The 27485-nt window shown below is 41.6% G+C and overlaps 1 protein-coding gene across 3 annotated transcripts in view; it reads left to right on the forward strand.

The window, feature by feature from the left end:
* Positions 1–14232, forward strand: part of LOC124265962 (deleted in malignant brain tumors 1 protein-like) — a 38489-nt gene extending 24257 nt beyond the window's left edge. The window contains exons 1-15 of one of the 3 annotated variants that reach the window (XM_046700783.1): positions 1560–1695; positions 2271–2438; positions 4338–4571; positions 5422–5682; positions 5791–6048; positions 6141–6401; positions 7176–7424; positions 7651–7797; positions 8275–8305; positions 9068–9141; positions 9411–9455; positions 9823–9891; positions 10768–10836; positions 11797–11841; positions 13071–14232. In XM_046700783.1, the coding sequence (XP_046556739.1) occupies positions 2288–2438; positions 4338–4571; positions 5422–5682; positions 5791–6048; positions 6141–6401; positions 7176–7424; positions 7651–7797; positions 8275–8305; positions 9068–9141; positions 9411–9455; positions 9823–9891; positions 10768–10836; positions 11797–11841; positions 13071–13105 (1929 nt within the window). In that variant the 5' untranslated portion in view covers positions 1560–1695; positions 2271–2287 and the 3' untranslated portion in view covers positions 13106–14232. Of the gene's footprint in view, positions 1–1559; positions 1696–2270; positions 2439–4337; positions 4572–5421; positions 5683–5790; positions 6049–6140; positions 6402–7175; positions 7425–7650; positions 7798–8274; positions 8306–9067; positions 9142–9410; positions 9456–9822; positions 9892–10767; positions 10837–11796; positions 11842–13070 lie in introns of those variants that run through there. The other 2 variants (XM_046700782.1, XM_046700784.1) reach the window with 2 other exon arrangements.
* The last annotated feature ends 13253 nt before the right edge of the window (positions 14233–27485 follow it).

Here is a 27485-nt window from a genome sequence, read left to right on the forward strand (position 1 = left end):
AATACAAACAACTGGCTGAAGTACTGTTAAACGCAGCCGAAGTTGCGCTGGGAACGAACCAAGTCACTGTTTGCGTTGGAACATGACGAGGCACACGCTAATTAGTACAAATGGTAAGGAAAGCAAGCGAGTGACCTATCCCTGTTGTAGATTATCCCTGGTATTACCGACGGTGGTAGCTTGCTTGTGAAACAAGCAAGTTGCAATAGTACCGGAGATAGTTAAGGTGTGTACTTGTGTCATATACTAAGGTAGTTGAGGTATGTATGACAATAGCAATACCCTCAGACAGGTTACAATATGCTCAGAGGCAAAAATCATTGTGACCTGGTAATCTCATACATGATTATTTAGATTACGCATCCAGGCATCCAGACACGTGTCATTATTTCCATTCAGTGAAGTCTTTAGAATTGCTGAAGTCAGAAAACATGTCGATTCAACGTCTATAAAAAACAACAATTACAGAACGAGTGCATTACACCGCCATAACAGTGGTCATGCGTATGAATACATTTCAATTATGGTTGTCATCATTAGTCAATTTGATTTGATTTTTAAAAAAAAACACTAGGGGTATGAACAAGGGACCAAATGACTTCAACCAGCGTGTAATTTACATTGTATATGTATTAAGCAGTGATATCTTCAACGGGTGAATAAAAATATGCCATATATACTAAGGTAGGTGAGATCTGTATGACAATAGTACATTGTAAGACATAACTGTAAACCTTAATTTCGTGACAATTTAGGGACAAAGAAAAACAATTTCTTGAATTTAACAATTTGTGCGTTTAGTAAAAGCGGCGTCACACCAAGGGCGATTCAGAACTTTGGATTTGGAGGAGGGAGGATTTGGTTGGATGGCGTGAGTTGCTCCGGTACAGAATCATCTCTGGCTAGCTGTTCACACAACACATGGGGCGACAACGATTGCAGTCACAGTGAAGATGTTGGCATCATATGTGATCCAAGTGAGTTGTCATCTTGACAAATATTTACGTGAATATGAGGGGCATCATTTATCATTGAACTATTGTTCTTGTGCAACTCATGGACACTGTCTATTCTCGGTCATGATTAGGAATACATGAAAATGAAATCGAAAAATAGCAATCTTCCCAAACCGATAAAGTACGTGTTTCAACACAACAACGCTTTCTGCCACTGTTGGCTCTCATCATAATTGAACTGGTAATGTCTTGTTAACACAGACATAGGTACATCTGACAAATGCGTTGCAAAAATAACGGAGGAGAGAGTCCTGCAAGGGAATACGTAGATTTATTCGTCTGTTCCAGGGAGGTTTATAGAAGTGACACCAGGTACTTATAGGATCACACACCATGCAGACATACGTGTCGTGTGACAGGGCAGTCAGTATTGTCTTTATGTCTACAGAACGTGTGACTATCACCAGGCTTCGTTTCATCCTGTTACAAATCAAATTAAATGAAATATACACACTAAACCGTTTCAAAGTTAGTCTATGGCTTTCCAGTTTTGAACAATATATAAGAGAATATTTAATGTTTTTCGCTATGCTGCTTCAACAGGTGACATAACCATGAAGCTGACAAGCTACAAAAGTGGACTCCTGCAGGTACTCCACTCCGGTAGCTGGGGAACAGTGTGTGATGATGACTTTGGAGCAGTGGAAGCTACTGTTGTGTGCAGGGCTCTGGGGTACGAGTAAGTGGTAGTTCATGATCTTCTTTCAAGAAAACAATTAATTAATAAACAGTCTTTCATTGAAAGATATCAACCTAGGATTATTAACTTTGTAAAAGTTCAAAAGCAACAGGCAAATTATTTGAAATTTATTTCAAACTCATTATCTCAAACAGGGAACGATATAGCATGTAAAACGATCACTTAGAGTGCTGGGAAAGGTTAGAAATTTCATTTTTTAACAACTTATACAATCTATATCTGTAACACCTATACACTGGTGCAAACAAAAATGGAACAGCTTTGACTCGTGTTGTAAAATGCTGACACGCTGATGATGATTTCTGCTGCATGCTGTTCCACTGATCGGGGTTCCAATCCCGATTTTATAAGCTTGCCAGCAGCAGCCCCGTGCTCCTTGGTTTCACTAAGTGATACAATTCTGCGGTCTGCATCACACATCATGCTGTCACGCCTAGATATAACTTAACAGTTCAAAGCAGCGTCAAACCAATCCATCTAACCAACCATAATATGTCACTAAAACAAGATGGTTCAGTTTTTCGAAAAGGCCTCTATTTATGTTTCCTTTACAGGATTGGAAACGTAATTGATGAAAGCAGTTCCAATAAAATGTGGGCTAGATGACGTCCAGTGCACGCAACTGGACACAGATCTAAAGGACTGCAAGCACAGTCCATGGGGAACAAATGACTGTAGCGATCCTGAAGCTGTTGGTGTCGAGTGTTTTTCTTTTCCTATAGGTATGGTTTGGATCATTGCTCGTGACACTGATTACTGGGTTGTCTGCTAAGGGGCACATTTGTTTATTGGCCATATGATTGTATTATTACTAAACGAGGCTCACCACTCTGACTTGTGCAATCTACGGGACAGGATACAGTAACCCTTCCCCGGAACACATTGTATCATTATCATGTGTCAGTGTTGGTTATGGTATTGTTGGAAACGTACAATGGACTCTTTTGATGGGGGTTACTTATAAATAGGGATATGAGAAACCATAGATAGAGGAACTTCAGATCAGAATGCAGTACATATATGTATGGTTAGGTTGTTGGCCTTACTGGATTTTGAACTTTAAGACGACAGTAATTCACAGCATTGAGACCAAACATGTTTCATGTTGACCTTACCAGTTAACCGATTCGAAATTCCAATGTTTTAAGATCCTTCAATGTTTTGACATTGAAATCCTTATCCCTTGTGATGGAAAAAATCAACACAGACAAGCAGGACACGCTTGACCGTGATTCTTGCATCACACTGGATGCACAACGGAGGATCACGGGAATAAGATCTAATGACGGCTTTGTAATCGCAGTATAGGATAAGAAGTGGTGTCACATATTCGGTAAGTGCTGCCTCAGCAGCAAAATCGGTCATTGTGTTACCAGAAATTCCAGCATGGCTGGGTAAGCAACAGAGGACGAGGTCGTATTGGCCAGTAGAAAGATCAATATGAACTTCAATAATTTCAATTAAAACTGAATATTTACAAGATAAGTTTTAACACCATGAATGCACGAAAAAGAGTCTGAAAAGAGTAGATATTATTGATATTTGGGGTGGTTTTTTTTCATTATATTTAAGAGCCGTTAATATGGCGGTTGCTTCTGCTGTAGAAATATAGCGGTTATCTGGTATTCTAGAAGATAATGTTCTGGATCCAATGACAGTGGCACAAGCAACTTCGCCACCATCATTGGATCCCATAATTTGTATGTATAATATTTACTTTTTAATAGAGTATGTTCTTGTTTATATTGTAATTGATTAGTTTCGGATGTTTTAAACGTGGTCAGTGTTCGGTCAACTTCACTAATTACCAAGGAACAGAAGAAAGAAGACGGGGAGGAGCTATATTTTGTAGTTCAATGAAAGCAGCAGAAAGGAAAGGTTTTATTCTTATTCCTGGAGGTGGAATAAGAGATGACTTCTTCTTGTACAGATCCCCATAGAAAGGATTAAAGACACAGAGTCGTTAGAATATTATTTTTATATATAGTGTAAGGATATACGGCGTTGGATAAGGGATGGCTCATCGGCCTCGACGTCAGCAGAAGAAGTTCTAACGGACCCAAGTCTTAGACCTTGGTGGCTGACAGAATCTAACAGTTTTATATTGCTTTTGCAGGCTCCACCATTTACGATGGAACCGTAATCAAGTTTCGAACGGATGAGTGATCTATATAAGTGAAGGAGGGCAGTATGATGCCCTCTCTACTTTGAATTAGAAACGAATTTGAGTAAATCGAGTGCGTTCAGGAATTAATTTTTTAGATATTTGATAAATGGGGGTCGAAAATTAGACCCAAGAACTTGGACTCCTTGACAACGTCAGTGGGAGTGTCAATTAAAAATAGTTCTGGGTCTTGATGCGGTTTATATTTACGGTTGAAATGTATACAATTTGTTTTTGATTTAGAAAATTTAAAGCCATTTTCAAGACACTATTTATATATTTTGTTTAAGCACAACTGCAGTTGCCATTCTAGACAATGCATATTGTTACCGCGACAACTCTTGGGGAGAGGTAGGTGTGGTGGTGGTGGTCCGTTTTCGTATATAATGTTCCCTTTGCCTGCATGTTAGAAACATGTGTACAGATTACATACTGCACATGTCTTAACACCTTTCAGCTGTCCATCTGGAACCTCCAGGAAGTGTCCTCAACGTCATCCTTGGTCAGTTGATCAGTGTTGTGTGTGTGGTTGATGACTTTAACTATCCGGCAACTTCGTACCGGTGGACCCACAGCGGACGTTCTTACAGTGGCCAGGTCTTCAGTACAACAATAACGTCCAAGAATGATTCAGGAATTTTGACATGCACAATTGAGAACGTGCTCGTCTCTACTCGAATAAACGTGTGGTGTGAGTGTTCTGCGACTGCCATGAAGGTTATACGATGTAATAATCATAAAGGGGAACGGAAATGTATGTATACACTTATTGGGGAGGCAAAGATGTGTTTGTGGTAATAGGGCTTATTTTCTCTGACACGAATCCAAGTGTTTGTGAGTTTGTAAATAGGTAACCTTGAACAGCGTGTCTACTGAATGTAAGATTGAATCCCGAAGAGATGACAACCATGTAGAATATTGAATTCAAACCATGATCAAATGGGTCTGGTAGGTCTCTCAGTGTTACAGCACAAAAGACCACCTGACCAGCTGTGCCACCCATACATTCAAGAAACATCATATGCTCCATTATACTAGTTTTACGTCTGTAATTGTAGATCGTATGTTATATATTACAGACAATACCTAAGAAAAAACAGACATTTGCAAATGTACATTCATGGGACTGACTAAATACACTCTAGAAAAAAGGAAACTCACAGGCGTTTGTTTCAGCAGTTCATTTCTATATATCTAAGAAAAACAGACATTTGCAAATGTATGGGACTGGCTAAATATGTTAGCAAATTTTGTGAACCATTCAATCATTTGAAAATCTGGTAATGTGGCAATATTTTGCAAATCGAGTCAATGATATTTTGAAATTGATTCGAATTTTCCTTATTAACAATGCAGATTATCGATTCAAACGATCACACTGTCAAAGCCGAAAATGCATGTTCGTTCAGAATGATTAAATTTTGTTAAATTTTAACCGGAGTAACATGTTTATTTCGTCTTATAAATTCCGTTTGAGATGATATTACAATAGTGATAATGCACAATACCACAATATTACAAACTATTATATATGTCTCCAGACCCGCCAGAAGTACATCTGGAACCGAGCAATGACACCATCAATGTTGGTGTCGGTGAAGACCTCCGGGTGCAGTGTGTCGTGGATGATGCCAACCCTAGTGTCCATACATTCAGGTGGTCACACGACGGACGGACAAATACTGGGTCGACCTTCATCAAACGTAACGTAACCAAGTCCGACCAAGGGCAACTGACTTGTACTGCTGACAATGGACACATGATGACGCCTGGACGGGCAGTTGTAACTGTTAATGTCATATGTAAGCTGTGCTATTGTCCTTCTTCATGTCTGTCCTGTTGAGTCATTGGCATACCTTGCTAGATACGTGTTCATGCATATAATCTCTCCTTGTAACATTTGTTTTAAGATCCACCGAAAATACACCTCGAGCCAAACCGACTGGTCATCAATGTCAAACAGGGTGGCGATGTCACTGTTGTTTGTGTCGTTGACGACGCCAATCCCTCCGTCACCTCCTTCACGTGGTTACATAACAACAGCATTAGTCATGGTGAAGTGTTTACAAAGGGTGATGTATCAACGTCTGATGCCGGGAATCTATCCTGCTCTGCCACAAATGGACAGGGGACATCACTCGTAATGACAAAGATCATCGTCAATACATGTAAGTTTATAATCTTTTGCTCACGTGATCTATGATTGAAATATATTTAAGTGACAATCAGCTTATATTCTACAGTGATTTTTAATTCCCAGATATGCCTTTGGTTCATCTGGAACCAAGAAACAACACCCTTGATGTTGTTGTCGGTGAAGACCTACTTGTACAGTGTACAGTGGATGACGTTAGCCCCACTGCCTACACATTTCGATGGTCCCACAATGGACAAACATGTACTGGGTCGACCTTCCTGATTCAGAACGTTACCAAGTCTGACCGTGGACAATTGTCCTGCACTGTTGACAATAGACACACGATGGCACCTGTAAGGACAGATGCAACTATAAATGTGAAATGTAAGGGCAACTTCACATTATCATTTACTCGACGGATATCTTGGATTTCAGTTATGATTCAACGACGTTAATTCGGAATAATCATTCAAACTAATTGTACACGTATTACAAAGGTCGTTTACGTCATCAAGTCTCAATCAGTGTGTAGATAAGAATATTGTTTTGCTCAAATATTAGATTGGCTGATCAAGTGCTGGTGAATGTAAACTGAAACACCTGAAATATATTAAAAATAACTTACTGTTTCATCTGGTCAGTGATACTGTCCTAATCAAAGGAGTGAGTGAGTGAGTTAAAATAAATCGTCACATCGGCAATGTTTCAGCCATATCGTGACGAGAACAATTAATTTTATACATAGTAATGAATGGTAAATTGTAAAAACTGTAAAATAACTAGATTATCACAGATTCGAAGTTAAAACTAGTAATTAGATCTAAAACAGTTTAACTATATATCACAATACAATATAAAACAGGCTATATATTGCCAACAACTGAAGGTAGATCACCATACTAGGGACCATGGGGACTTGCAGTACATTTGCTTCCTGCATGGAGCCCTAATCAAATGAAGTTGGTTCGCTATTAAAAAATCATTTGACACAAACAACCAGTTACTTCACTTTTGGCATTTAGTTGTTCTTCTTTGTAAATCATGTGTTTGAATAGGGTTTAAATATTGCATAATAATCGGTGTATTTTGAATGTTTAACGCCGTGGTTATTTTTCAAACCCTGTAAAACATGAACTGGAATCTTGTATCTGACATAAGATCCACCGGAGATCCACCTGTCAACGAGGGAAGGTGTCATCAGTGTCACGGCCGGGAATGCTGTTGAGGTTGAATGTGTCGTTGACGATGCAAACCCTGCCGTCACCTCCTACATGTGGCGTCACAACGGCGATATCAGTTACGGACAGACATTTCTGAAACACGTGTCATCTTCTGATTCGGGGAACCTATCGTGCTCTGCCACTAATGAACAAGGGACATCAACTGTTCAAACAAGCATCGAAGTCTGTGAGTAACTCTTGCTCGTTGACAAATTCTCAGCCTAAACGTTGAGGAACTCACATTTCGGTTATAATAGTTGACATGATGTTTAGCAAAGCCGATTTCATAGTTTGAAGTATTTTCTGATTTCCAACTTCATATACATCTTCTCATATAGTAAATTCTCATAGAAGACATGTCAAACCCACATCTTTCTACTTGCATTTCTTCATTTTGATCTGTTCGGTCGCAGTGCAAGCTTCCTCTTTGATCGGGAACGATGGCACTACAAGCAAGAATAAAGTGATTGCCATAGCAACAGGATCTGTAGGCATAGGTATCATCGTTATCCTCCTCCTCATCGTTATCTACCAGAGGAGGAGAAGACATGCTGCTAAACGTAAGTGCATACAATGTACGGCCCGTACTTCCTGTACCACATTTCCGGTGACAGGCGTATATTCAAGAACCAGTTCTTATTCCAATTTGCTCGACCGCCAAATATGATTTTACTACCGGACCGGACTAAGTATATAACCATGCTTGCCTTTCACAGCAGTTGGCTAATTTGGTATCGGAAATGTGTAATTCCTGCAAGGATTATCGGCTTACTGTCAACTAGCAACCATGCGACCATTCGAAAAGGAATGAAACGTCGTTTGTACCAGAATTGCCTTGACCTTTTTACGGGCTCTATTTGTGATATGATTTGATAGCATGGGTGACATAAAATATGCACATAGGTACAAAATACGTGCACCAAACCTTTATTTCAACAATACTATGCATATATATAAGCGCATATCTCAAGTATCATTTACCTCTATTGAATAGAATAGCATTGGCCTCAACATGACAACTGCTTATCTATTTCTAGCTGAGAATATACCAGCGGAGAACCAACAGAGGTAAGTGTTCTGCATGTTTGTATATATGTATTGGGAGAGTTGTTTAATCAATATTCAGTATGTAATTTCTCACAGTAAATAATCATTTCCCTCACGCCATGATTTAATGTATTCTTTCAATGGGACTGATTCTGCTGAATGTCATGTGTCAGCTATTCAATATTCATCAAAAGCCTCTCCCCCCTCATTGATTGTTACTTGACATCATCTACTAAAATCAGAAATGTAACGTTCACCAACATTTTTACGCCCTTCACCTCTCTCCCCTCTCCTCTATAAGACAATGTGTAAACACTTGCGTCAGAATTCAAACAGTTTCCTAGCATTCATCATTCAACCTTTCTTTATCGAGCTTACCAATTGGTGGAAAGACAGAAAACTCCGTTGCGAGAACTGTCGATGGTTCGAAGGTTTTCTTTGTCAATGACCAGAAACTTGCCCCAATTGATCTATTTAACGTGCAAAGGAACACAATGGCCCAACATGTGCTAGGTTTACCTATGTAATTGATTACGGAGTAATGTACATAACATCTAACAAAATGTATAATACTTAATTTCATCGCAAAGGCAAACTTGTCAGTTCGTTGTAGCCGTTTGTTGGCTGCATGCTTTAAAAACGCACTGAACGGTAACTTGTCATAATATAGAACTATATCTTGCGTTTTGAACCATTAATGTGTGATAAACAAGAATATTTTGACATTGTTCATTTGAGCGCACAGATTTTAAATATTCCAGTTTGATTTTGCATGTATACAAGAACTGCACAGGCGTCAAAAGCAGTCGATGGAGGAAGCCAACAGCATTACGAGTCGACGGAGCGGCCAAGTGGAGGTATATATTTTATATAACATATACTGTGTGATGAGAACAACGTAAATTTGCCCCGTTTACATGCATGTCTACCCATATATGTGAGTATAATTGTCAAGTGAACGTGTTTGTGTTAATTTACATCAGGAACAATATTTCATTATGTCTGAAGGAAAATTAAAAAACAAATTGACATATGTGCACAAAGCAACACCTGAGGCTTACCCCTATGAATGATTATGTTTTGTCTTGTATTTGTGCGTTGGCAAATGAGGATGTTTATGTTTCAGGTGCTGAGAACTCCTATTGCGAAATTGAAATGACTCCAAGGAAAGGTAATTACCATATCTGTGTATTTATAGGGGTGGCGAGACAGACTTGCCCTCTTGGTAAACACCTGGTGCCATCACTGATTTTCAGTTATCAATATAATTGTCAACTGTTTTGGCATTGGTTCATGTTCTAATACCAAAAGGGTACTGAATGCCCAGACGTATGAAGTGATGCACTTTTGTTCACTTTTGTGTCTCTTTATGTGTGACAGGGTCCTGACTCGATCCAAGGGTCAAGTCAGTGCTTCCCGGTAATTTTGTTTCTGACATCACTTGTTGGGTTCACAAATTATGCATCGCCATTCTGCCAAATCGAGCTGACAAGTTATATCGTGTATGGAATTCTTTCGGAAGTAACACAATATTTCAGATGCCGAGCCTGCTCATATCTATGGCAACCTTGGATTTAAAGATGAAGAAAACACACGGCAAGAACCAGGTAACCTGTTTTCGGTTTGAAGTGCTAAGAGTGATAATGGACATTGACCCTGGACTTTCATTCGGTTTTTGATTCCTGAACATCGTAGAGCAGCAGAGAGGTTTCTTGTAAATGTGAAAAATATTTGTACAGTAAACACAAATATAGTTCACCAGAATATGGCCACTGTGCACATTCCGTGCTCAACGTGCTATTTTCTAACTGATTACTCAAGGAGGATAACGGTCAAAGTGCCCATGTAAATTTCTATTTGACATATTAAAGAATTATGGGTTTCATAAAGTTCGTAGTTCGAAACATGAAAAGCAATTAATAAAGACCCCGGTGAGGTGTAGGATACTGCCAGCAACTTGTGGGCGAGGCGTATTCAGTGATACCTTGAGTTTCCAGATTAAGACATGTGTTAAATCGATCTCAGGTGATCAGGGGCAGTTGGGTAGCTTAGTGGTTAAAGGGTTCCTTCGTCACGCCGAAGGCCTGGGTTTGATTCCTCATATGGGTATTATGTGTGAAGCCAATTCCTGATGTCCCCCGCCGTGATATTGCTGGAAAATTGCTAAAAGCGGCGTTAAACTATACTCACGCACTCACTCACGTTGGTGACCATAGTGATGATGCGAAAGCCGCTCATATCGTCATTCCATCTGGCAAACTATTTCCAATGGCAAGCTGAGCGTTCCTTGCTTCCAGCGCCTGAAATGCATGCATTAATGACACTACAACATTTGTCTAACTGTGTTTTTGCCTAAAACTTGGGATCTGCACAGCGTCCGTTAACACGATGCATCAAAGAGGATACTCCCAACCATATATATATTGTGGAAACATTTCAGTTTGATCTATTTTGATACATTCTGGATTTCTGTATGTTACCAGGAACAGCTTCTGGTCCAACCTACGGCAACATCCAGATTGGAATGAGCGAGAAAATACCCCCAAAAAGAGGTACTTAGACGCTCATTAAGAAACTACATTGCTCATTTGTGTGCACTGACTATGCATGGTTCATATCTATCCAATATTTACAATGAATCGTCAGAACGGATGGCCCGGTGGTGTAAACAAATGCAACCCCCATGTCATGGGTACTAGGTTAGCTGTGGTTCTTGGTCCATAGTAGTGTAGAGTTCAATGATGTGCATGCTAGTTGCGTATATCGATGTCCATGCTATTGATCATTAGATTGGCTGGTCCATGCTCGATTATTTAAAGAGCGCCGCCATATTACTGGAATATTGCTGAGTACAGAGTTAAAACAATCAACCAACCAACATCACTGCCACAGTGCAACCAGGAATGCGAAATGTTAATCACTGATAAGAAGTCCTGTTTATCAGTGATGGTACATAGCCAAGTTTATCAGCGGCCCATGATTCTGTTAATTAAATGTTTGTTTGCTGTGTAACACCGCTCTTGAGTCTTGATATGACAAACCAGTGATCAACATCATGAACATCGATCCCCGCATTTGGGAAGTGATGACATGTGTGAAACACACGAGCCTGACAACCGTATGTTAAGATTTAAGACCGGGTGTACACATGTACTGTTTATTAGATGTTGATGGTCCTTTTTAGTAGTGAGTGAGTGAGTTACAATTTTACGTCACATCGGCAATATTTCAGCCATATCGTGACGAGAACATACTTGACATTGAAATGGTATATATGTACATTATAAAAACTTGTCGACGAAGGACAGTAAAACAACTAGAATATCACAGTTAGAATTAAAACTAGCGTGGAAAGTTAAAACTAATAGCAATATTTGAACAATACAATATAAAAACAGGCTACAGATCGCCAACAACAGAAGGCAGATCACCATACTAGGGACCATGGCCTTTTTAGTAGTGGGATAACAGAACCGTGAACACCTCCACATCTGTTTTCTTATTTTATACAGAAGTAAAAGAAAGGAAAGGAAGAAAACCAAGAGGACATAAGGAAGGTAAGAGGATAATTATGCTTGTGGTTTTTACTTTAAAAGCAGTACTGGAAGCAAAAGTCCAGTTCATCAGTAATACTTGATCCTCCTTTTCAAAGATACTCATCCGTCTTCTTCTGTTGTACAGAAGGGATAAAAAGTAGAGTAAGACCGCCGACGGAAACGTTGACTATGATGCTAGCTGTTTGTAGTAGTATTGCTACATAACTGAAAACAAAAGTACAGTAGATTAGAAACCATATATTTGCTTTGAGAATAGTGCTAGTTATCAGAGTCCAGATATATAAGTGTAGCCCCAAAGACGGTTTAACCACATCCACGAATCAGGTCGAAACAGGTCTTCCCAAGAAACGTGTTTAACTTGGTAGCTTCTTCTGACATGATCATGACCTATTGCAGTTCTGCAGGTTTTGAAGTTTTCGACTCCATGAGTACACGTGTGAGATGTTTTTGTCCACTAATGTGTGAACCAGTAGCTGCAGCTTCCAAAATGTTTATTTATTTCAATTCCATGTTTCATGTTTGTGTATTCCTCGACGTTTCGCATCTACACGGTCTTGTACAAAATATCATTATACAAATAATTCCTATGAATGAACATGAAGAATATATTACATTTGTGGTCTGCTGGGTTTATTATACAAGACGCCAAAAGAAACGTTACCCTCCTACTTTTGTGATATTACTGAAAAACTATCAAAGTTATGTTAGCAGGTTTTAGTTTACAAGAAAGCTTAACAACACAGCTTTATGCAAATCACGAAAAAGAATTCTCAAATGCCTTCATATTTAGGCGAAATGCATCTTTTTCAGAAGAGCTAAATTGTCCTATATTCGTCCATGCCGAAATAAACCAATAATAGTGATTTTGATGTCCAAAAGAAAGGTTGAAATAAAATTCTGCTTTGAAAGATAAACCATTTTAAGTCACCTTTTTTTCAACTACTATAACATGAAACGACTGTTGTAGAGTGTGTAAAATTGTAAAATAATCATCCCTATGATTTCAGCCTTTTAAAACATTTTCTGCTGATTTACATTTTTGAAAACAAGTAAAACGTGTCTTTGATATTGGTAGGAGGGTAACGTCTTTTTGGCGTTTAGTGTATGCTGGCACCTTAGGTGATCTGTATCAAATGAGACTTTCTGACTGATCATTGTTTGTGTGAGAAGTTGAATCTCATATTAAATATTACACAATTTTTACTGGCTCTCATCTTTTCTCCTTGTAGAGCACGTTTATGAAAACACCGTCGTCAGGAACTAATCTTTCCGGTAACTACGGATACCGATGACATCACGCGACTCGGACACCTATCGGTATCATCGATTAGTGTTTGCCATATATGTACATTTGTATGTAGATTCTTAACTGTTCGTATTACCCCGAACTAATACAGCCAGTCTCATCACTGTTCAGTACAAACAAAGGTATCAAACAGTTTCACTAGCATACCTGTAACGATGTCCATTACTTTGTAATGATACATCGCCTTTATATCCTTTTAGACCAACTTTTTGTCGTTTGTAACATATGACATATTTGGGATTACATTTGTTTCAGTAAAATACAGATTATAGTACTTATGGGTTGAGTCCCATTGAGGATTCATCCCAGAACTCTGAGTGTCGGTCACCCAGACGATCGGACCCACTCAGCCATCGCGGCTTCCACAAGTTTGACAATTTGCAGTCTAGATCACGTACCCCTCCTTCTGAAAAGGGTAAAATGGCATGGTTACCGTTGCCAGTTGTTCGTGGAAGCTGCATGACCGAGTGAGTTAGACAAAGACTCTGGGTGGCTCATGCAAACATACAACAGGACGTCTCACAGTGACGTGATAGTTTGGCAGATGGTGTTACAAGTGACTAGAGTGTGCGAAATAGCCACTGGCCCGCTAGTCCGGGGCTAGTAAAAATCCAGTCGGGCCAGTAAATCTCCACAGTCACTGGGGTCACTTTGTAACTATATCACTCTCTCCGACTTCGACTTGTTAACTTATAAAACACTTTCAAATCATGCCAGATTATGGCCTTATATAAATGTTCATATTATTACCCGTGTCTTCATTCAAATTTCGGACTAGTGAATTATTTTGTGGACTTTCAGGCACAAGCAGCCCAAATGGCTAGCAAAATTTGGAAACTATTTCTCACACTGATTTGTTCAGAAAATGTCATTGGAAGTACTGAGCTCGGTACAGCACAATTCTTTTTAACGTTGTTTTTATGCATTTTCTACAACAATTTCCAATGTAATGATATACATTTCATTGTTATCATTGTTCACCGTTTATATATTTTTTTCTTTTTGTCCTTTTTAGTATGAGATAGTTTAGAAGTTGAGTTTTTAATACCTACGTTGAAACACTGTAATAAAGTTGTTCATCCATATATTCTTGTCCCTTCTAAAAATATTAATTTTATTGATAAAAGTGTAATCGTTATAAATTAACTTCAGTACATAGTTGGGGCGGTGGGGTAGCCTAGTGGTTAAAGCGTTCGCTCGTGACGCCGAAGACCCGGGTTCGAATCTCCACATGGGTACAATGTGTGAAGCTCATTTCTGGTGTCCCCCTGCTGGAATATTACTAAAAGCGGCGTAAAACCTAACTCACTCACTCACTCACTCACTCAGTACATAGTCATACCATGTTCCTATTCATTCATTTTCTACAACATTGTAACATCCTCTATTTACACGTTGGTGAAAAGGGAAAGTATGTGCTGCCCTATCGGTAACACCCTCTATTTACACGTTGGTGAAAAGGAAAGTATGTGCTGCCCTATCGGTAACATCCTCTATTTATACGTTGGTGAAAAGGGAAAGTATGTGCTGCCCTATCGGTAACACTCTCTATTTACACGTTGGTGAAAAGGGAAAGTATGTGCTGCCCTGTCGGTAACATCCTGTATTCACACGTTGGTGAAAAGGGAAAGTATGTGCTGCCCTGTAGGTAACATCCTCTATTTACACGTTGGTGAAAAGGGAAAGTATGTGCTCTATTTACACGTTGGTGAAAAGGGAAAGCATGTGCTGCCCTACAGGTAACACCCTCTATTTACACGTTGGTGAAAAGGGAAAGTATGTGCTGCCCTATCGGTAACATCCTCTATTTACACGTTGGTGAAAAGGGAAAGTATGTGCAGCCCTATCGGTAACACCCATTATTTACACGTTGGTGAAAAGGGAAAGTATGTGTTCTCTATTTACACGTTGGTGAAAAGGGAAAGCATATGCTGCCCTGTCGGTAACACCCTCTATTTACATGTTGGTGAAAAGGGAAAGTATGTACTGCCCTATCGGTAACATCCTGCATTTACACGTAGGTGAAAAGGGAAAGTATGTGCTNAGGCCCTATCGGTAACATCCTCTATTTACACGTTGGTGAAAAGGGAAAGTATGTGCAGCCCTATCGGTAACACCCATTATTTACACGTTGGTGAAAAGGGAAAGTATGTGTTCTCTATTTACACGTTGTTGAAAAGGGAAAGCATATGCTGCCCTGTCGGTAACACCCTCTATTTACATGTTGGTGAAAAGGGAAAGTATGTGCTGCCCTATCGGCAACATCCACTATTTACACGTAGGTGAAAAGGGAAAGTATGTGCTCTCTATTTACACGTTGGTGAAAAGGGAAAGAATGTGCTGCCCTATCGGTAACACCCTCTATTTACACGTTGGTGAAAAGGGAAATATGCGCTGCCCTGTCGGTAACATCCTCTATTTACACGTTGGTGAAAAGGGAAAGTATGTGCAGCCCTATCGGTAAGATCCTCTATTTCCACGTTGGTGAAAAGGAAAGTATGTGCTGCCCTATCGGTAACATCCTCTATTTACACGTTGGTGAAAAGGGAAATATGCGCTGCCCTGTAGGTAACATCCTCTATTCACACGTTGGTGAAAAGGGAAAGTATGTGCTGCCCTATCGGTAACATCCTATATTCACACGTTGGTGAAAAGGGAAAGTATGTGCTGCCCTATCGGTAACACTCTCTTTTTACACGTTGGTGAAAAGGAAAGTATGTGCTGCCCAATCGGTAACACTCGCTATTTACACGTTGGTGAAAAGGAAAAGTATGCGCTGCCCTGTAGGTAACATCCTATATTCACACGTTGGTGAAAAGGGAAAGTATGTGCTGCCCTATCGGTAACATCCTCTTTTTACACGTTGGTGAAAAGGAAAGTATGTGCTGCCCCATCGGTAACACCCGCTATTTACACGTTGGTGAAAAGGAAAGTATGTGCTTCCCTATCGGTAACACCCTCTTTTTACACGTTGGTGAAAAGGGAAATAATGTGCTGTCCTATCGGTAACACTCTCTATTTACACGTTGGTGAAAAGGGATGGCATGTGTTACTCTATCGGTAACACCCTCTATTCACACGTTGGAGTAAAGGGAAAGCATGTGCTGCCCTATCGGTAACACCCTCTATTTACAGGTTGGTGAAAAGGGAAAGTATGTGCTGCCCTACAGGTAACACCCTCTATTTACACGTTGGTGAAAAGGGAAAGTATGTGCTGCCCTATCGGTAACATCGTCTTTTTACACGTTGGTGAAAAGGGAAAGTATGTGCTGCCCTATCGGTAACACTCTCTATTTACACGTTGGTGAAAAGGGAAAGTATGTGCTCTCTATTTACACGTTGGTGAAAAGGGAAAGAATGTGCTGCCCTATCGGTAACACCCTCTATTTACCCGTTGGTGAAAAGGAAAGTATGTGCTGCCCTATCGGTAACATCCTCTATTTACACGTTGGTGAAAAGGGAAAGTATATGCTACCCTGTCGGTAACACCCTCTATTTACACGTTGGTGAAAACGGAAAGTATGTGTTACCCTATCGGTAACATCCTCTATTTACACGTTGGTGAAAAGGGAAAGCATGTGCTGCCCTGTCGGTAACACTCTCTATTTACACGTTTGTGAAAAAGTATGTGCAGCCCTATCGGTAAGATCCTCTATTTCCACGTTGGTGAAAAGGAAAGTATGTGCTGCCCTATCGGTAACATCCTCTATTTACACGTTGGTGAAAAGGGAAAGTATGCGCTGCCCTGTAGGTAACATCCTCTATTCACACGTTGGTGAAAAGGGAAAGTATGTGCTGCCCTATCGGTAACATCCTCTATTTACACGTTGGTGAAAAGGAAAAGTATGCGCTGCCCTGTAGGTAACATCCTATATTCACACGTTGGTGAAAAGGGGAAGTATGTGCTTCCTATCGGTAACACTCGCTATTTACACGTTGGTGAAAAGGAAAGTATGTGCTGTCCTATCGGTAACACTCTCTATCTACACGTGGGTGAAAAGGGAAAGCATGTGCTGCCCTATCGGTAACACTCTCTATTTACACGTTGGTGAAAAGGGAAAGCATGTGCTGTCCTATCGGTAACACCCACTTTTAACACGTTGGTGAAAAGGGAAAGTATGTCCTGCCCTATCGGTAAGATCCTCTATTTACACGTTGGTGAAAAGGGAAAGCATATGCTGCCCTGTCGGTAACACCCTCTATTTACACGTTTGTGAAAAGGAAAGTATGTGCAGCCCTATCGGTAAGATCCTCTATTTCCACGTTGGTGAAAAGGAAAGTATGTGCTGCCCTATCGGTAACATCCTCTATTTACACGTTGGTGAAAAGGGAAAGTATGCGCTGCCCTGTAGGTAACATCCTCTATTCACACGTTGGTGAAAAGGGAAAGTATGTGCTGCCCTATCGGTAACATCCTATATTCACACGTTGGTGAAAAGGGAAAGTATGTGCTGCCCTATCGGTAACACTCTCTTTTTACACGTTGGTGAAAAGGAAAGTATGTGCTGCCCCATCGGTAACACTCGCTATTTACACGTTGGTGAAAAGGAAAAGTATGCGCTGCCCTGTAGGTAACATCCTATATTCACACGTTGGTGAAAAGGGAAAGTATGTGCTGCCCTATCGGTAACATCCTCTATTTACACGTTGGTGAAAAGGAAAAGTATGCGCTGCCCTGTAGGTAACATCCTATATTCACACGTTGGTGAAAAGGGAAAGTATGTGCTGCCCTATCGGTAACACTCGCTATTTACACGTTGGTGAAAAGGAAAGTATGTGCTTCCCTATCGGTAACACCCTCTTTTTACACGTTGGTGAAAAGGGAAATAATGTGCTGTCCTATCGGTAACACTCTCTATTTACACGTGGGTGAAAAGGGAAAGCATGTGCTGCCCTATCGGTAACACTCTCTATTTACACGTTGGTGAAAAGGAAAGCATGTGCTGTCCTATCGGTAACACCCACTTTTAACACGTTGGTGAAAAGGGAAAGTATGTCCTGCCCTATCGGTAAGATCCTCTATTTACACGTTGGTGAAAAGGGAAAGCATATGCTGCGCTGCCCTGTCGGTAACACCCTCTATTTACACGTTTGTGAAAAGGGAAAGTATGTGCAGCCCTATCGGTAAGATCCTCTATTTCCACGTTGGTGAAAAGGAAAGTATGTGCTGCCCTATCGGAAACATCCTCTATTTACACGTTGGTGAAAAGGGAAAGTATGCGCTGCCCTGTAGGTAACATCCTCTATTCACACGTTGGTGAAAAGGGAAAGTATGTGCTGCCCTATCGGTAACATCCTATATTCACACGTTGGTGAAAAGGGAAAGTATGTGCTGCCCTATCGGTAACACTCTCTTTTTACACGTTGGTCAAAAGGAAAGTATGTGCTGCCCCATCGGTAACACTCGCTATTTACACGTTGGTGAAAAGGAAAAGTATGCGCTGCCCTGTAGGTAACATCCTATATTCACACGTTGGTGAAAAGGGAAAGTATGTGCTGCCCTATCGGTAACACTCTCTTTTTACACGTTGGTGAAAAGGAAAGTATGTGCTGCCCCATCGGTAACACTCGCTATTTACACGTTGGTGAAAAGGAAAGTATGTGCTTCCCTATCGGTAACACCCTCTTTTTACACGTTGGTGAAAAGGGAAATAATGTGCTGTCCTATCGGTAACACTCTCTATTTACACGTTGGTGAAAAGGGAAAGCATGTGTTACTCTATCGGTAACACCCTCTATTCACACGTTGGTGTAAAGGGAAAGCATGTGCTGCCCTATCGGTAACACCCTCTATTTACAGGTTGGTGAAAAGGGAAAGTATGTGCTGCCCTGTCGGTAACACCCTCTATTTACACGTTGGTGAAAAAGGAAAGTATGTGCTGCCCTATCGGTAACATCGTCTTTTTACACGTTGGTGAAAAGGGAAAGTATGTGCTGCCCTATCGGTAACACTCTCTATTTACACGTTGGTGAAAAGGGAAAGTATGTGCTCTCTATTTACACGTTGGTGAAAAGGGAAAGAATGTGCTGCCCTATCGGTAACACCCTCTATTTACCCGTTGGTGAAAAGGAAAGTATGTGCTGCCCTATCGGTAACATCCTCTATTTACACGTTGGTGAAAAGGGAAAGTATATGCTACCCTGTCGGTAACACCCTCTATTTACACGTTGGTGAAAACGGAAAGTATGTGTTACCCTATCGGTAACATCCTCTATTTACACGTTGGTGAAAAGGGAAAGCATGTGCTGCCCTGTCGGTAACACTCTCTATTTACACGTTTGTGAAAAAAGAAAGTATGTGCAGCCCTATCGGTAAGATCCTCTATTTCCACGTTGGTGAAAAGGAAAGTATGTGCTGCCCTATCGGTAACATCCTCTATTTACACGTTGGTGAAAAGGGAAAGTATGCGCTGCCCTGTAGGTAACATCCTCTATTTACACGTTGGTGAAAAGGGAAAGTATGTGCTGCCCTATCGGTAACATCCTCTATTTACACGTTGGTGAAAAGGAAAAGTATGCGCTGCCCTGTAGGTAACATCCTATATTCACACGTTGGTGAAAAGGGAAAGTATGTGCTGCCCTATCGGTAACACTCTCTTTTTACACGTTGGTGAAAAGGAAAGTATGTGCTGTCCTATCGGTAACACTCTCTATTTACACGTGGGTGAAAAGGGAAAGCATGTGGTGCCCTATCGGTAACACTCTCTATTTACACGTTGGTGAAAAGGGAAAGCATGTGCTGTCCTATCGGTAACACCCACTTTTAACACGTTGGTGAAAAGGGAAACTATGTCCTGCCCTATCGGTAAGATCCTCTATTTACACGTTGGTGAAAAGGGAAAGCATATGCTGCCCTGTCGGTAACACCCTCTATTTACACGTTGGTGAAAAGGGAAAGTATGTGCTGCCCTGTCGGTAGCATGCTCTATTTACACGTTGGTGAAAAGGGAAAGTATGTGCTGCCCTGTCGGTAACATCCTCTATTTACACGAAGGTGAAAAGGGAAAGTATGTGCTCTCTATTTATACGTTGGTGAAAAGGGAAAGTATGTGCTGCCCTGTCGGTAACACCCTCTATTTACACGATGGTGAAAAGGAAAAGTGCTGCCCTGTCGGTAGCATGCTCTATTTACACGTTGGTGAAAAGGGAAAGTATGTGCTCTCTATTTACACGTTGGTGAAAAGGGAAAGCATGTCCTGCCCTATCGGTAACACCCTCTATTTACACGTTGTTGAAAAGAGAAAGTATGTGCTGCCCTATCGGTAACACTCTCTATTTGCACGTTGGTGAAAAGGAAAGTATGTGCTGCCTTATCGGTAACAATCTCTATTTCCACGTTGGTGAAAAGGAAAGTATGTGCTTCCCTATCGGTAACACTCTCTATTTACACGTTGGTGAAAAGGGAAAGCATGTCCTGCCCTATCGGTAACACCCTCTTTTTACACGTTGGTGAAAAGGGAAATAATGTGCTGTCCTATCGGTAACACTCTCTATTCACACGTTTTTGAAAAGTGAACGCATGTGCTGCTCTATCGGAAACACCCTCTATTCACACGTCGGTGAAAAGGGAAAGCATGTGCTGCCCTATCGGTAACACCCTCTATTTACAGGTTGGTGAAAAGGGAAAGTATGTGCTGCCCTATCGGTAACATCCTCTATTTACACGTTGGTGAAAAGGGAAAGGATATGCTGCCCTGTCGGTAACACCCTCTATTTGCACGGTGGTGAAAAGGGAAAGTATGTGCTGCCCTATCGGTAACATCCTCTATTTACACGTTGGTGAAAAGGGAAAGAATGTGCAGCCCTGTCGGTAACACCCTCTATTTACACGTTGGTGAAAAGGGAAAGTATGCGCTGCCCTGTAGGTAACATCCTATATTTACACGTTGGTGAAAAAGGAAAGTATGTGCTGCCCTGTCGGTAACATCCTCTATTTACACGAAGGTGAAAAGGGAAAGTATGTGCTCTCTATTTATACGTTGGTGAAAAGGGAAAGTATGTGCTGCCCTGTCGGTAACACCCTCTATTTACACGATGGTGAAAAGGGAAAGTAAGTGCTGCCCTGTCGGTAGCATGCTCTATTTACACGTTGGTGAAAAGGGAAAGTATGTGCTCTCTATTTACACGTTGGTGAAAAGGGAAAGCATGTCCTGCCCTATCGGTAACACCCTCTATTTACACGTTGTTGAAAAGAGAAAGTATGTGCTGCCCTATCGGTAACACTCTCTATTTACACGTTGGTGAAAAGGAAAGTATGTGCTGCCCTATCGGTAACAATCTCTATTTCCACGTTGGTGAAAAGGAAAGTATGTGCTTCCCTATCGGTAACACTCTCTATTTACACGTTGGTGAAAAGGGAAAGCATGTCCTGCCCTATCGGTAACACCCTCTTTTTACACGTTGGTGAAAAGGGAAATAATGTGCTGTCCTATCGGTAACACTCTCTATTCACACGTTGTTGAAAAGTGAAGGCATGTGCTGCTCTATCGGTAACACCCTCTATTCACACGTCGGTGAAAAGGGAAAGCATGTGCTGCCCTATCGGTAACACCCTCTATTTACAGGTTGGTGAAAAGGGAAAGTATGTGATGACCAATCGGTAACACCCTCTATTTACACGTTTGTGAAAAGAGAAAGTATGTGCTGCCCTATCGGTAACATCCTCTATTTACACGTTGGTGAAAAGGGAAAGGATATGCTGCCCTGTCGGTAACACCCTCTATTTGCACGGTGGTGAAAAGGGAAAGTATGTGCTGCCCTATCGGTAACATCCTCTATTTACACGTTGGTGAAAAGGGAAAGAATGTGCAGCCCTGTCGGTAACACCCTCTATTTACACGTTGGTGAAAAGGGAAAGTATGCGCTGCCCTGTAGGTAACATCCTATATTTACACGTTGGTGAAAAAGGAAAGTATGTGCTGCCCTATCGGTAACATCCTCTATTTACACGTTGGTGAAAAGGGAAAGTATGTGTTGCCCTATCGGTAACACTCTCTATTTACACGTTGGTGAAAAGGAAAGTATGTGCTGCCCTATCGGTAACACTCTCTATTTACACGTTGGTGAAAAGGGAAAGTATGTGCTGCCCTATCGGTAACATCCTCTATTTACACGTTGGTGAAAAGGGAAAGAATGTGCTCCCCTGTCGGTAACACTCTCTATTTACACGTTGGTGAAAAGGGAAAGTATGCGCTGCCCTATCGGTAACATCCTATATTCACACGTTGGTGAAAAGGGAAAGTATGTGCTGCCCTATCGGTAACACTCTCTTTTTACACGTTGGTGAAAAGGAAAGTTTGTGCTGCCCCATCGGTAACACTCGCTATTTACACGTTGGTGAAAAGGAAAAGTATGCGCTGCCCTGTAGGTAACATCCTATATTCACACGTTGGTGAAAAGGGAAAGTGTGTGCTGCCCTATCGGTAACACTCTCTTTTTACACGTTGGTGAAAAGGAAAGTATGTGCTGTCCTATCGGTAACACTCTCTATTTACACGTTGGTGAAAAGGGAAAGCATGTGGTGCCCTATCGGTAACACTCTCTATTTATACGTTGGTGAAAAGGGAAAGCATGTGCTGTCCTATCGGTAACACCCACTTTTAACACGTTGGTGAAAAGGGAAACTATGTCCTGCCCTATCGGTAAGATCCTCTATTTACACGTTGGTAAAAAGGGAAAGCATATGCTGCCCTGTCGGTAACACCCTCTATTTACACGTTGGTGAAAAGGGAAAGTATGTGCTGCCCTGTCGGTAGCATGCTCTATTTACACGTTGGTGAAAAGGAAAGTATGTGCTTCCCTATCGGTAACACTCTCTATTTACACGTTGGTGAAAAGGGAAAGCATGTCCTGCCCTATCGGTAACACCCTCTTTTTACACGTTGGTGAAAAGGGAAATAATGTGCTGTCCTATCGGTAACACTCTCTATTCACGTTTTGAAAAGTGAAGGCATGTGCTGCTCTATCGGTAACACCCTCTATTCACACGTCGGTGAAAAGGGAAAGCATGTGCTGCCCTATCGGTAACACCCTCTATTTACAGGTTGGTGAAAAGGGAAAGTATGTGATGACCAATCGGTAACACCCTCTATTTACACGTTTGTGAAAAGAGAAAGTATGTGCTGCCCTATCGGTAACATCCTCTATTTACACGTTGGTGAAAAGGGAAAGGATATGCTGCCCTATCGGTAACACCCTCTATTCACACGGTGGTGAAAAGGGAAAGTATGTGCTGCCCTATCGGTAACATCCTCTATTTACACGTTGGTGGAAAGGGAAAGAATGTGCAGCCCTATCGGTAACACCCTCTATTTACACGTTGGTGAAAAGGGAAAGTATGCGCTGCCCTGTCGGTAACATCCTCTATTTACACGAAGGTGAAAAGGGAAAGTATGTGCTCTCTATTTATACGTTGGTGAAAAGGGAAAGTATGTGCTGCCCTGTCGGTAACACCCTCTATTTACACGATGGTGAAAAGGGAAAGTAAGTGCTGCCCTGTCGGTAGCATGCTCTATTTCCACGTTGGTGAAAAGGAAAGTATGTGCTTCCCTATCGGTAACACTCTCTATTTACACGTTGGTGAAAAGGGAAAGCATGTCCTGCCCTGTCGGTAACATCCTCTATTTACACGAAGGTGAAAAGGGAAAGTATGTGCTCTCTATTTATACGTTGGTGAAAAGGGAAAGTATGTGCTGCCCTGTCGGTAACACCCTCTATTTGGCGATGGTGAAAAGGAAGGAAAGTGCTGCTGCCCTGTCGGTGGCATGCTCTATTACACGTTGGTGAAAGGAAAGTATGTGAAAAGGGAAGCTGCTCTCTATTACACGTTGGTGAAAAGGAAAGCATGTCCTGCCCTATCGGTAACACCCTCTATTTACACGTTGTTGAAAAGAGAAAGTATGTGCTGCCCTATCGGTAACACTCTCTATTTACACGTTGGTGAAAAGGAAAGTATGTGCTGCCCTATCGGTAACAATCTCTATTTCCACGTTGGTGAAAAGGAAAGTATGTGCTTCCCTATCGGTAACACTCTCTATTTACACGTTGGTGAAAAGGGAAAGCATGTCCTGCCCTATCGGTAACACCCTCTTTTACACGTTGGTGAAAAGGGAAATAATGTGCTGTCCTATCGGTAACACTCTCTATTCACACGTTGTTGAAAAGTGAAGGCATGTGCTGCTCTATCGGTAACACCCTCTATTCACACGTCGGTGAAAAGGGAAAGCATGTGCTGCCCTATCGGTAACACCCTCTATTTACAGGTTGGTGAAAAGGGAAAGTATGTGATGACCAATCGGTAACACCCTCTATTTACACGTTTGTGAAAAGAGAAAGTATGTGCTGCCCTATCGGTAACATCCTCTATTTACACGTTGGTGAAAAGGGAAAGGATATGCTGCCCTGTCGGTAACACCCTCTATTTGCACGGTGGTGAAAAGGGAAAGTATGTGCTGCCCTATCGGTAACATCCTCTATTTACACGTTGGTGAAAAGGGAAAGAATGTGCAGCCCTGTCGGTAACACCCTCTATTTACACGTTGGTGAAAAGGGAAAGTATGCGCTGCCCTGTAGGTAACATCCTATATTTACACGTTGGTGAAAAAGGAAAGTATGTGCTGCCCTATCGGTAACATCCTCTATTTACACGTTGGTGAAAAGGGAAAGAATGTGCTCCCCTGTCGGTAACACTCTCTATTTACACGTTGGTGAAAAGGGAAAGTATGCGCTGCCCTATCGGTAACATCCTATATTCACACGTTGGTGAAAAGGGAAAGTATGTGCTGCCCTATCGGTAACACTCTCTTTTTACACGTTGGTGAAAAGGAAAGTTTGTGCTGCCCCATCGGTAACACTCGCTATTTACACGTTGGTGAAAAGGAAAGTATGCGCTGCCCTGTAGGTAACATCCTATATATTCACGTTGGTGAAAGGGAAAGTGTGTGTGCTGCCCTATCGGTAACACTCTCTTTTTACACGTTGGTGAAAAGGAAAGTATGTGCTGTCCTATCGGTAACACTCTCTATTTACACGTTGGTGAAAAGGGAAAGCATGTGGTGCCCTATCGGTAACACTCTCTATTTACACGTTGGTGAAAAGGGAAAGCATGTGCTGTCCTATCGGTAACACCCACTTTTAACACGTTGGTGAAAAGGGAAACTATGTCCTGCCCTATCGGTAAGATCCTCTATTTACACGTTGGTAAAAAGGGAAAGCATATGCTGCCCTGTCGGTAACACCCTCTATTTACGTTGGTGAAAAGGGAAAGTATGTGCTGCCCTGTCGGTAGCATGCTCTATTTACACGTTGGTGAAAAGGGAAAGTATGTGCTGCCCTATCGGTAACATCCTCTATTTACACGAAGGTGAAAAGGGAAAGTATGTGCTCTCTATTTATACGTTGGTGAAAAGGGAAAGTATGTGCTGCCCTGTCGGTAACACCCTCTATTTACACGATGGTGAAAAGGGAAAGTAAGTGCTGCCCTGTCGGTAGCATGCTCTATTTCCACGTTGGTGAAAAGGAAAGTATGTGCTTCCCTATCGGTAACACTCTCTATTTACACGTTGGTGAAAAGGGAAAGCATGTCCTGCCCTATCGGTAACACCCTCTTTTTACACGTTGGTGAAAAGGGAAATAATGTGCTGTCCTATCGGTAACACTCTCTATTCACACGTTTTTGAAAAGTGAAGGCATGTGCTGCTCTATCGGTAACACCCTCTATTCACACGTCGGTGAAAAGGGAAAGCATGTGCTGCCCTATCGGTAACACCCTCTATTTACAGGTTGGTGAAAAGGGAAAGTATGTGATGCCAATCGGTAACACCCTCTATTTACACGTTTGTGAAAAGAGAAAGTATGTGCTGCCCTATCGGTAACATCCTCTATTTACACGTTGGTGAAAAGGGAAAGTATGTGCTGCCCTGTCGGTAGCATGCTCTATTTACACGTTGGTGAAAAGGGAAAGTATGTGCTGCCCTGTCGGTAACATCCTCTATTTACACGAAGGTGAAAAGGGAAAGTATGTGCTCTCTATTTATACGTTGGTGAAAAGGGAAAGTATGTGCTGCCCTGTCGGTAACACCCTCTATTTACACGATGGTGAAAAGGGAAAGTAAGTGCTGCCCTGTCGGTAGCATGCTCTATTTCCACGTTGGTGAAAAGGAAAGTATGTGCTTCCCTATCGGTAACACTCTCTATTTACACGTTGGTGAAAAGGGAAAGCATGTCCTGCCCTATCGGTAACACCCTCTATTTACACGTTGGTGAAAAGGGAAATAATGTGCTGTCCTATCGGTAACACTCTCTATTCACACGTTTTTGAAAAGTGAAGGCATGTGCTGCTCTATCGGTAACACCCTCTATTCACACGTCGGTGAAAAGGGAAAGCATGTGCTGCCCTATCGGTAACACCCTCTATTTACAGGTTGGTGAAAAGGGAAAGTATGTGATGACCAATCGGTAACACCCTCTATTTACACGTTTGTGAAAAGAGAAAGTATGTGCTGCCCTATCGGTAACATCCTCTATTTACACGTTGGTGAAAAGGGAAAGGATATGCTGCCCTGTCGGTAACACCCTCTATTTGCACGGTGGTGAAAAGGGAAAGTATGTGCTGCCCCTATCGGTAACATCCTCTATTTACACGTTGGTGAAAAGGAAAGAATGTGCAGCCCCATCGGTAACACCCTCCATTTACACGTTGGTGAAAAGGGAAAGTATGCGCTGCCCTGTAGGTAACATCCTATATTTACACGTTGGTGAAAAGGAAAGTATGTGCTGCCCTATCGGTAACATCCTCTATTTACACGTTGGTGAAAAGGGAAAGTATGTGTTGCCCTATCGGTAACACTCTCTATTTACACGTTGGTGAAAAGGAAAGTATGTGCTGCCCTATCGGTAACACTCTCTATTTACACGTTGGTGAAAAGGGAAAGTATGTGCTGCCCTATCGGTAACATCCTCTATTTACACGTTGGTGAAAAGGGAAAGAATGTGCTCCCCTGTCGGTAACACTCTCTATTTACACGTTGGTGAAAAGGGAAAGTATGCGCTGCCCTGTAGGTAACATCCTATATTCACACGTTGGTGAAAAGGGAAAGTATGTGCTGCCCTATCGGTAACACTCTCTTTTTACACGTTGGTGAAAAGGAAAGTATGTGCTGCCCCATCGGTAACACTCGCTATTTACACGTTGGTGAAAAGGAAAAGTATGCGCTGCCCTGTAGGTAACATCCTATATTCACACGTTGGTGAAAAGGGAAAGTATGTGCTGCCCTATCGGTAACACTCTCTTTTTACACGTTGGTGAAAAGGAAAGTATGTGCTGCCCCATCGGTAACAC

The sequence above is a fragment of the Haliotis rubra genome, unplaced genomic scaffold, assembly GCF_003918875.1.
Source record: "Haliotis rubra isolate DU_JTF1 unplaced genomic scaffold, ASM391887v1 Scf1222, whole genome shotgun sequence".
NCBI classification, from domain to species: Eukaryota; Metazoa; Mollusca; class Gastropoda; order Lepetellida; family Haliotidae; genus Haliotis; species Haliotis rubra.